A 12,062-nucleotide genomic window follows, 5' to 3' on the forward strand; every position below is an offset into this window, starting at 1 on the left:
AAGGTGAAGGGGAACCGTTCTCTTCTGAAAAAACAGTTAAATAAAAACACCAGCGGAGCAGACAATAGTATTCCAAGCAGAAAAATCACATAAATCACCTTTTATCCTCCGTCTGGTAGGACTAGCAGACCAGCCAATCCTTTTTTACCCTGGCTCTAGTTGTCCTTTGAAAATGAACTTTCATACAGGGAGGCCGAGTGGCAGACTCAAGTTCAACGTCAAGTGCTGGTGCCTCTAATAACAAAGAGCTTCCAAGGCCCTTCTCCTTCGCTCTGCGGTGCAGGCTGCCGCTCCTAGGTAACCAGCTGCCGAGGTCCCGGGTGGTCGGCTCTGCTTTTCTCTACATTAGTCCCACCCACCCATCAGACCTCGTTACAGCCCAACACAGCCCTGCAGTGGGTCCAGAATGGCCATCTGCCAGGTAGCCCACCGCAGGGACTTCCTCTTCTGCTCAGCAAGGTCTCAGGACACTCTCCCAAGGGCCAGCTCCGAAATTCCCTTCTCCCTGGCCCGCGGCAGCCGGCGCAAGGCCCGCTGAGTGTGGTTTAGACACCCATTCACCCCTCCCACTAGCCCGCCCTTCGCTCACGGTGTTGGAATGCACTGCACAATATGCTTTTCTGAAGAGGAACCAGGGAGTCATTCATCTTCTTTATGTGTGCTCAGCGGAGCAGGAGGCAGAGGCGAGCGGGCCCGGGAGGAGCTGGGGAGTGTGATTAGTAACAGCTGACAGCCCCAGACCGGGACCCTTTCTTCGGTTACCGCATTGTGACAGCCGCGCACAAAGCCATCACTGTCCTCTCGCCAAGGCTGAGGCACTCAGGACCATGGAAAATAGCCGCGACAAGTGTGGCTTGGGCAGTGGGGGCAAAGGGCCGGTCCGATCAACTCCTGGTGACACCTGTGAAGCCCGGCTGGTTAAAGAAACCTCTGCCATGTGGAAAGACACGCCAACATGCGGTGGGCCACCAACCAGCACCCACCTGGGGAGCAGTGACCTCAACGGGGACAGTAAGGTGACTCCATTCACAGTAAGAAGAGAGTGTGGAGAACAGCAAAGTGCTTTGATTTAATGAGAGGAAATTCTCTGAGGGCCAGAGCTCCAACCTCCTCTGCCTTTTCCCCCCACGAGGAATCATGATTTACAACCAACCACTAGATGAGTAGGTTGCAGTTTTCAAAAGGGCCCCTCTGACTTGCTGTGGACAAGCCCCTCACGGGCTGGGGCCTGAGAGACCTTCTCAGGAAGAGGGTGGTGAAGACAGCATGTGTCCTAGCAGGCAGAATGCTGAATGGGACCCAATGCTACCGCCGGGCCAGGCTTGTTGGAAGCCCATCAAAAGGCATCTCAAGTTGACTGCAGAACATGGCAGCCTCGAGGGGTGCCCCTTCTTCCCACGGAGGGTCTGTCCCTCGCAGAAGAAATGGAATTGAAAGGCTCATAGAAGCTAAAAGCAACAAGTGGACATTAAAAACCAGCGCAGCCTGGTTCGGATTCCCAGAAGGCTGGCTGAAGCCGGAGCGCGACTCCAGGCCTTGGAATGAGGCAGGGAAGCAGCACAGATCCCTGGGGCCAGAGGAGACAGGCAGGCCATGTGACCCGAAGTCCACCTCTACCCACAATGCCTTGCTGTCAAGGATTCTGGAGCCCTGACCCAACCTGCCAGCTCTGCAGCGGACCGAGTGAGGTCAAGGCCGCTGCTTGAGACCGAAATGAAGATATTTTTAAAAAGATATGTTTCTTATATATAAAAAAGAAATGATTGAGAATAGAATGTGTTCACCTCAGCTGTTTTCCAAATTAAGTCCAGAATGTAGAATCTTTATTATCTAAAAGAATAAATTAAAAAAAAATTTAAGTCCATGTTTTTTGGCTAGTTAAGAAAGGGTGCAAAATGAAGTCCTTGGGGATAGAGTTGGGGTGGGCAAGAGGAGGAAGAGAAGACCGTGGTGACAAGAGAGTGGAGAGAGTGACAGACAGGAGGAGAGGAAAGAGAAGCCGAGAGGCGGGGGATGGAGAAAAAAGTCCGAGTAGTTCTTGGGCTGTGGCCAACGCCCCCACCCCCCTCTCAGTATTTAAAAGTTCATCAGTTGTTCTTATCTAATCTACAAAGGAATAGTCGCACCCACAGAGTGGGAGATTACGCTCCCAGCTACCTGGCCCACACAATGCCGCCGTACCCCTTCCCAGGGTAGCAAAGACGGTGGAAAAATCTGAAAATGGTTGGCTTCCCTCATTTCTGCCTCGCTTGTAGCAGGAGAACTCGCTCCCCTTGGAACAGGAAAAGCTGCATTTTTGGCCCCGACAATAGAATGGAATGATCGCTGATATATTCCACCAGCGGTGGCTGAACGCTCCGGGCTCTTTTCCTTCTGCGGAAAGGGGTTGTTTCCGCAAATTCTGCTTTAGTTTCGTAACATTTAGGTACATAGTTTCTGTGTGACTCAGTTTTGTCTCTTGATGTTTTTTCTCAAGGGGTATTTAGGAATTCCCAAAATCACTCCAAAGAAAATTATGGGCAGCCCCTTACATCAAACTTTGCTAAGTCTGGATAGAGTTCAGGGATCTAGGAGGGTGTCAAGGAAGGGGTGTAGAAATGGCGTCTGGTTGACCTGAGACTGATGTGGTGGCATGGATTGGATTGGTAAAATTATTCTTTAACTTGGAATTTATGGATAGCGTGGGTAACGATGCTGCCACCAGTGTCTGAGAAATACACAACGTGTAGGCGGGTACTTCTGGGTAATATCTGGTAACACTACATGATGAGGGAGAGCGACAGAGACAGAGAGAGGACATCGTTGCTAAAAAGGGATGTGGGGGTTATAAACAAGGTAAAGGGTGCAAGACACTGATTTCGAATGAGTGACACAAAAGGCTATGACTGCTCCAAATAATGGAAGGAGGTGGTGAAGGAAACCCAAGTTCTGCGAAACTACAGCTGCCTTTTGGGACATTTGAGTTTTAGTGGGTTATTAAGAAATGAGATGCAGAAAGACCCTTTGGTCCTCCCCCATATCCTGCCTGAGAGTTTCAGATGGAAAAACCTGCTCCACAAAAGAAATCTTAACATGTCTACCTTCGTCTAATTTGAATTCAGAAGGGCAGAGGGGAGGGTGGCAGGCCGGGGCCTGTGGGCTAGGTACCTCAGCCCCACTGTCTCCGAGTCGCCCAGCAAGAATTTTCCTGCCATGCACAGTGCCCTCTTCCTCAACTACCTGTAAACCACCCATTCTCACTTCTGAAATCGAATACCTCGTCCTTCCCCCTTTCCTCCTCTGACCAAAACGCCTTATATACCCAGTGTTGCCTCGCTGTCTTTGGAATTTTCATGCTTATGTGAACTCTTCATGAACATGTATTAAAATTTGATTTTCTCCTGTCCATCTACCTCTGTCACCTTGATTACTAGCTCAGCTAGAAGAACTTAGAAGGTGTAAGGAAAAATATTGTTTTTATTATTATTTCTTTTTTTTTTTGAGCCCCCACAATGGTAAAGTAGAGAAGTTATATTAAGGATAATTTGCTCCCTTTACAAGTAGCTATATGAACGGCTTCTACAATTTAAATTTTTTCACTTATTCTTGCATCATTTGACTTTTATTAAGGACCCCCTCAATGCTCTGGCTAAAGGGGACATGATCATTCAGGCCCTTGTGTTTTAATGTAGTAAGTATGACTTGAAACTATATTAATGTGAAATAGTCCTGACCAGATAAAATGGCATGAAATTATACAGCAGAGTATTTGAAATGAACTTGGGAAGAAAGTCAGAAAATTGGTTTGTTTCCCACATTTGACATTGCGAGGAAATGGTGGTAATAACCTCCGTAGTTGGCTTGGTCTGGACCCTGGCTCCCTCATTGACTAGCTTGGACTGGTCACAACAGGTAACCTCTCGGTTTCTCCATCATGAGGGATGATGGCAGAGTTTGCTTTATGGGGCTGTTCTGAGGACTAAAGGAGTTCAACGTGTGAAGCCTCAGAACAATATCTGGCATGTATAAATTAGCCACGTCAGGAGGGCAATGTTTCTGTTTGCAAAAATACCTTTAGCTTGGAAGAGCTCCTGGGAACGCCACTGTACAATGGGAGAACTGGGTTTGTGAAACTGGACCCTGTGCTGCCAGGCGCAGGCTACATGCGTTATCCCGAGTAATCCTCCCAAGCAGCCTGCAAGGTCAGGGCTAGCAAGGGCCCATCCCCACTTACGGATTAGGAAAGAGGGAGGTCACACCACGTGCTCAGGATCGCATGGCTAGCCACTGGGATTGCTGGCACTGAAACGCAAGCCTTTCCGCCTCTGGAACCCACTGAACTGCAATCCCTGCACCCACAGCCATGGGGATTCTTTGTCAATAAAGGCTTCTCCACACTGGACTTTATCAATGGTTGATTTGTGTTTGATTTGCCTAATGGAGAACTCTCCCAAAGATCTGTATTCCCATGCGAAGGATGCCATACCTCATAGTAAAAAAGGATGGTGCATGTGTTGGTAAGTCAAGCGGTGGTGATGCGTGGCTACAGTTAAAAGCACTGGACACCTGCCCTGGAGTCAGTCTGACGTCTCATTGAACTGGGGGGTCATAACGTGCCAGCTTCAGAAGCTGATGTACTAATTGACAACCTAACAAAGAAGAAGGGGAAACTCCACACTGGACAGTTACGCACTGGAAGGCCTTGGGCACTTCCCAGAATGCCTAGGTCCCTGGGTGCAGCTGCCGCACCGCCTCGCCACCTGCCCTTGAGAGTGTCAGTCTCGGGCTTCCCCTCAGCCCATCCATGAGGATGCCATCACCAAGGCTAGCTCTCCGTTGTTGGGCAGCTTTTTTTTTTTTTTTAATGATGCTTAGCAAAAACTGAAATCTGGCTCTTTATAACACTTTTCCCCTGCGATACATTTTTGGTTTTGGAGGAATGCCGAGTAAGTCTGGTCCACATTTCCCAGAGGGGCCTTGGTCTTCTTGTTTCCAGACTAAACACACATCATTTTTGCAAAGCATCCTCATGCACCGTTATTTCCAGATGCTCGCCAACCTACAATCCCTCCCCTTGCCTACCAGTCAGGACCTCACACTCCGGTCCACACCTTCTTCCCTCAGCTTCATCTCCTACTACAGTCGACCCTATTTTTCCAGACAGCCTAGACCACTCAGAGTTTCCTAGGCATGTGGAGTTTTCCTGTCTCTGCGTCTTTGTTGTGAAGGCTCCCTTTGTCCTCGGCCTCATTCTCTGTGGAAAGCCTGCCACTAGCCCAGCTCCCGAATTCCCACAGCACGTTCTCTGTGTTTCTTGGCTTCCAAAGCCTGCTGCATGTCACGGTCATGTATGTACCTGTCGGGCTTTGTATTTAAATTCCCGGCTCCTTGAGGCTACAGACTGGCAGTCTCTTCCCATCTTTCTTTTCCACACCGGTTAGCACCTGGCCTGCCCAAAACAGGAGCCCAGGAAATAAATGTGTCTTGGATTGGTTTCAACACCCTCTTAGCAGCCACTCTGCTTTGTCAAATTCGTTCCTGAATGTTCTCGGAACTAAACAAATTATCCCAATGCAGTGTGACCCGTGTGGAGTATGGTGAACTATTAATTCTACTGAGGAAGCACACGGCTACATTCATTCTTTTTAGCCACCACGTCCCACTATGAGTTCATACTGAGCATTTAGTCGCATGAACTGCTGCCAAGCTCGGCCGCTCCCCATCTTGCAATCGTGCAATTGCCTTGAGTCTAAAAGCAAAAATGTACATTTATTTCCTGCTCCATTTCATCTTGTCAGTTTCCATCCGGCCGTGCAGCCCACTGAAGTCATTCTGAACCATGACCATAGACATATGTGGTAGAAACTACGGTGGCAGGGCTACCTTATGCCATCTGAAAACACAATGTATGTGTCTTCCAGGTCTTTACGTTGTTGATGAAAGTACGGAACAGAGCAGGGTTTTAACAAATGCACCAGGTACTGCACCGGGTGTCTTTCCAGGTTGATGTGGAGGCTTATATACTCAGTAGATCCCAATGTTCAGCCAGTTGAAAACCTACTTCACCGTTTTATTAGGTTCTATTTTATTCTCAAGGTATTATCGAAGACTCAAAAATGTTCGGAATAATCAAAACAAAATGTGTCAGGAACTGTACGGCAGAACGTTATTATAGGAAGTATTTTTACACTCTACAAAGATTCCTTGTTGCGCATGGTCTCGGAGCTCGCCTGCATCTACTCAGCCCTCATCCTTCAGGGTGATGAGGTGAGGGTCGGGGAGCAGAAGGGCAATGCCTTCATTAAAGCAGCTGGTGTGAAGGTCGAGGCTTTCTGGCCAGGCTTGTTTGCAAAGGCTCTGGCCAGTGTCAACACCGGGAGCCCCATCTGCAATGGAGGGGCTGGCGGACCTGCCCCAGCAGCTGGTGCCGCACCAGCAGAAGTTCCGTCCCCTCCACCACTGCTGCCCCCGCTGAGGCAGAGAAAGTGGAAGCAAAGACGGAAGAATCTGAGGAGTCCTATGAGCACACGGACTTTGGTCTTTTTAACCAAACCTCCCCTGTAACCCAGGCAATAAAAAGCTGAACTCTGAAAAAAGAAGTAATGTCTTTCGTTTATCTTTAATCCTTCCACAATAACAAATCAGCTGTGGTGTTCCAGATTACAGTTCTTTGACGATAAATGTACGCGATGGTCTCTATTTATTTCTCTATGCCAGGGGCCATCACAGCAGTGACTTAACAGATTCAATAGATACATGACCAATGGAGAATGGTGGCAAACTGCAAGTTCAGAGGAGGAGAACAATGAAGCAACGGCACCCAACCCACGAACCCATGCGTTATTTCAGTAACATCCACTGCCACAAGAGCTCGTTATTGCAACTAGTGCTGGGATGCAAATATACCACCAGTAGTTCCTACTCTCAAAAAGTTCTTTTGTTGAGAAGATTAAGTCATATTCTCACCAAATAACCCAATATTCAACTACATGTGATATAAGTTAAGTGCACAAGTATGAGAAAACTGTGGAACATGTTTAACTCATGTGGAGAACAGACTGTTTATCATGGGCATAAATTAAGGCAACGGATCCAGTGTAAATCCAGAGGCCATGCTGCATGAGGGGTTGCCCGGCATTACGGAGAGGGTGCTTTAGTGACAAATGGCTCTGAGTGTGAATTCAGGCTCAGCCACTTGCTAGCAGGGAGACCCTGGGAAGTCTCCTCATCTGTAAAACAGAGATAATAACGACATTGCAGAAGGGATAACAAGCAGGTGTGTTCAATGCCAGGCATGCCTTTTTATACTTGTTAACTGCTAGCAATTACCATGCATGTGAAAAAGTCACTGATGGGTCAAAGAATAAATCTGTAGTCAAGATGATCATGTTCACTACTTCCAGGTGGAAGAGAGTAAACGCAGTCTGAATGGCAATGCCAATGTTCTCCTACACTCACGGCTCATTACTGAGGAGTAACCGTGAGCCGGGCTCTGTCCCAGGCTCAGGGAACCCTGTAGCTACGGAACCTTGATTGCAGAGAACACAATCCCACAGGGAATCTGCAAACACCCTTGGAAACCAAGTCTGTTATCAGAAAGCCAAAATTAAATGCCTAAAACTGGGACTCTCATGGCTGAGGACGTCCAGGTTTTGGGGAGTGAGGCCCAGAAATCAAGAGGTTCAATGATGTACGGAATGACACCAGCAGTCAGTGGTGAGGCTCGGACAGAATGGGAGCTTCACCGCGGCCTCTTGCAAAGCAGTTTCCAGCTTCGCTTCGGCACACCAATTTGAAACTGGTTTACCACAGATGCAGTTTTCCCTGGCTTGGGAGGTCACAGGCTTCCTTGGCAAGTGGGTTTTTTATTCTAACATAGAAAAATAGAAGCCCTGGCTGGCATAGCTCAGTGGATTGAGTGCGGGCTTTGAACCAAAGTGTCGCAGGTTCGATTCCCAGTCGGGGCACATGCCTGGGTTGCAGGCCATGGACCCCAGCAACCCCACATTGGTGTTTCTCTCTCTCTTTATCCCTCCCTTCCCTCTCTAAAAATGAATAAATAAAATCTTAAAAAAAAGAAAAAGAGAAAAATAGAACGACTTCAACTGTTTACTCAGGGTCATCCCCAAGTGGCTTTCTTGTCTAGAAATACCGACAAGCTGCTGCGAGCGTGACTTAGGAAGGAGCAAGTCGGCCGGAAGGAGGTGAAGGAACAAACAACGCGGTCTGAGAAACAGGCTTCCAACTGGTGACAAGGTGGTCAAGGAGGACGCCTTCACGTGGCCTGGGCCAGGACTGAGGAAAGGATCCTCTCTAGGCAGACCCCAGGTGCACAAGCAAGGACAGGCCTGACCCTTGACACTCTCCAGCAAGGAGGCCAAAAGGGCCTTGGAACTTGACGTTTACAGCACTGAAGTGGAGTATGAGAGTGGCCATCATCACTGACATCAGTGCAGCGCCTGTGGTTCTCATAACCATGCTTACAGCCATGACTGCCGCTGAGCCCCCTTTGGGGTCCCCATGTGGCACGGATGACAAGTGTTCTATTACTATCACCACCATTAAGTCCACTCCATAAGTGAACCTTGAATGCCGAAGCGATTTCCCCCACAGCCAGTCAGTGCTGAGACTGGCATAGAAATGAGTCTGGGAGGATGGAGAGCAGATGACAGATGGAGGGTGGGGGGACTGAGCAAAAAGGAAAGAGGACTCACTGACATGGACAACAGTGTGGTGGTTGCTGTGGGGAGGGGGGCATAAGGGGACTAAATGGTAATGGAAAAAATTTAATACAGATTATGTATTTTTAAAGAAAGAAAGAAATGAGTCTCGTAGCTCCAAAGTTTGTGCTCTTAAGATCCAAACAGGGATTACCACAAGGAAAAGCAGCCAGAGCGAGCCTCCTCTTCTTTGATCATTAGCTCTGCCCTCCCTGCTGGCCCCTGTTCTACTTTGCAGATGTAAGCACCTCATTTCTCCGCAGGGGGCGGGGTGGGGAGATCCAGGGCCTGGAGTCTGTGTGGTTTAGCTGCTCTGTGACTTCCTTCCTCAGCACCTAGCCCAGCCGCCTGGAGGAGCCCAACGTGGAATGAACGAATAACCGCAGCTGCAGGGCGTGCCCCAGAGCACAGCGCAGGGGGGACAAGGAAGGGAGTGGAGGGTGGAGACAGACAGGGGGCAGATGCTGCGGGCCCGTTTCCTGCGTATGCAGGGGAAGCACGGGGCTGCCGCAAGGTTTGACGGGGAAGGTAGAGGAGCCCTGAGAAGTGAACCCACAGTCCCTGTAAATGCCGCAGGAATGCTGGTGGACTGACTCTCCAACCCGCAGAAATGTCAAGTATTTCAAGTAGGGAGATAAGCTGTGTAAGGAGGCGAGATGAATGGCATCGCCATTCACAGGGAACTGGGCTGCCGGATAAACAAACCCACCCCTTCGCCTACCACGGAGTGTCTGAGGCCTGAGGACATGTCCACCAGCCTATTCGACTCACCTCGGATTCCAAGGTGCCCAGTTTTCTCTACGTTCCCTAACAGCCCTGGAGGGGCATAAGAACCCCCTCAGAAGTGGATCCTGTCTTCTGACGTTAAAGCTGATTAATAAGAACACGTGACCATTTTTGTTTTTTCATCGATAATCATCCTTGGCTTGTTTGAGGCCGATTTATTGAGCACTTACTATGTGTGCCAGGCCCAGGGCTGTAGAGGGAACTACAACCCAGGGCTCGCTCTCTGGGCTCAGCCCCTGGGGAGGGCAGCATTCCACAGGCACAGCGCGGTTGGGCGAGCCACGGTGCGGTGCGGGGCTGGGATGGGGGACACGTATGGGAGGGGGAGGAGAGAGGGGAGCCCTGGAGGAGGGGCTCGGGGAACTGTAATAACCGATAAGCTCCAGTTCCGGCCACGCTTGACTTGGCTGTCAGGGGCAACTGGAAAAGCTCACTTAGAAAGGAGTCCCACTTAGTGCCAAATTGGATCTGCCTGTGCATGTTTACCAGCTGGACTTTGAGAGCCAAGGATTTAGTAGCGGTGGCGTCAGAACCAATAAATAGGTTAGGAGAACTCCCGAGGGGTAAGTGTGGAGTCATGCGTGAGCTATTTATGCGAACACTGGAACACACTGAAGGCATAGAAGCTGTTGAATTTTCATTATGAAACACGAAGGAACCCCACATTTGAACACTAGTACCCTTCGCAGCACTGCCAAACGCCTAGCATCTGTCCAAATTTATTAGGAACCGTTTCCTCAGGGAGCGAGTGAGAAAGAATTGCAAGCAGCTGCCTAGAAGTGTGCTGGCAGGGGATGCCACTTCCTTCCACTCTGCAAACTGACAGTACGTGCGAACTTCTTCATTAACACCGGTTACTAATCACTAATCACGGACATGCCACAAAACCCACAAAGCAGGCAAGCGAGGAATTGAATCACAAAGTGCTTGTGAGGTCAACGCTTCTAAGAGGTTGCATTACAACTTGAGAAGGAAAAAAGGCATTAGAAAGCAAGGTAGCAGATCAATCTGGCCTCTCACCTTTGGTTTATGAAGCTGTACCTATGCTCTCCGGTGGAAGCGTGCCCGCCCACAGACCCCTGCCCTAACCAGTCCGAAGCCTGCAATTCACATGTTAGTTTCTCTAATTCAACTTTTAGGGGTTTTAACTGTCCTTTGTTTTCTGGTGCCTAGGAATCAGTCTGGGTGACATTTTCTCCCACTGTGCATTTGGACCCTCGGGTCACTGTGCGGGGAGGAGAATGAAGCCCTGTGACCCAGCAGTGTTAGTAACACAGAGCTATATTGAGTTACTTTCTTTTTCTGAAACGTTTTAGGCCCAGATCTCGCTCCCAGGTAACTCTGGGAATTCTCCCGAGGCGCGCAGAAGATGTGAATCTAGCTCTTTGTGTCTGTAACTATACACCTGTTATTGATGCGGAGGGGAAAAGGAAAACACCAAACACACATTGTTCTATTTTTAAGCTGTCGTACTCAGTTCCAGGGGAGGGAAAGATGCCCTTTCTCCCCTTGAAAGTTAGCAAGAGCCAGCTACTCGGCTGCAGCAGAAACTCACTCTCTGAACTCTTAACAGACGATCTTAGGCCCTGAGGGAGAAAATACGGAGTGAGTGTGAGTGCGTGTGTGTGCACGTGCATACCAGTTGGAGCTAGGGGTGCCAAGATAAATCTTTCCTCATATCCAGAAATGCCTATCAGGGAGGCGAACTGGCCGGCAGTCAGACAACGCCCCTGGAATGCTCACTGTGTTAAACGGCACACATGTCCCAGGGCAGAACTGCATGCCGTGGATTTAGCAGGCACTCCACCAAATATTAACGGAAAGATTGAAACAGTGATCTTTCCAGAAAAAGCATGGCAAAGCTCTTTGCCTGTTTAAAAAGAAGAAGAAAAAAAATTAGCCAACCGCATAAATTGGCAGTAGGGTGCGATATTTCTCCAAGAGTCCAGATAGTGGCTCCTCTGGTCTGGTGGTGCACTAGGAAGCAGTGTGACAGTTTCAGGAGAAGCCGGACCTTTGCTAGCCTCTCTGAAAAATGTTAGGCAGTGTATCATATGATTGTCCATGAAAGTGGAGACTTTCGTGACGCTTTCTAAAATAACTGAGGACTCTCTGGGATCTCAGAAAATGATGGTTCCAGCCCCCGAGGATGAAGCACCAAGCAAAATGGTCCCTTGTTTTCACGAAACTTGTAGCTGGCTGGAGGAGATGGAGGAGAACAGTGGGGACACCTTCTGGGTCAAAAGGTTGCCTGGCAGACGTGACATCCAGAGTAAGACCTGAGGGTAAAGGGGAGGGGCTTCAGGGGGAGAGGCTGGAGAAGAGTCCAGGCAGACATGAGTGGGTGTGGGGAGAAGTGAGATGGAAAGGGAGAAGCAGGAGCCATACGAGACGTGACCTTGATTGCAAAAGCGATGTGGGGTAAGCTCCGAGTTGAGTTTGAGGAAGTTCATGCTGCCTTCATGTGAAAAGGCAGGTTGGAAAAGGGCAAGTCCCTAGGGGGAGAGGGGGTAGGCATGGGGGCTGGCGTGGGGACTGGCAAGGGAGTTGCTGCTGCAGAACTGAACTGAGATGCTG

At 49.3% G+C, this 12,062-nt stretch overlaps 2 protein-coding genes across 2 annotated transcripts in view; one reads left to right on the forward strand and one right to left on the reverse strand.

The window, feature by feature from the left end:
- The window catches only part of SLC1A3 (solute carrier family 1 member 3), a 79,573-nt gene that overhangs the window by 24,979 nt on the left and 42,532 nt on the right, over nt 1-12,062 (reverse strand). The window lies entirely within an intron of this gene.
- On the forward strand, nt 828-7,861 carry LOC114500779 (60S acidic ribosomal protein P1-like). Its single transcript, XM_036020007.1, is given in 3 exon segments — nt 828-1,011; nt 6,107-6,424; nt 6,427-7,861. Coding segments are annotated over 3 exon segments (639 nt in total). The 3' UTR covers nt 6,564-7,861.

This window comes from Phyllostomus discolor, chromosome 3 (genome assembly GCF_004126475.2).
Source record: "Phyllostomus discolor isolate MPI-MPIP mPhyDis1 chromosome 3, mPhyDis1.pri.v3, whole genome shotgun sequence".
Taxonomy (NCBI): Eukaryota; Metazoa; Chordata; class Mammalia; order Chiroptera; family Phyllostomidae; genus Phyllostomus; species Phyllostomus discolor.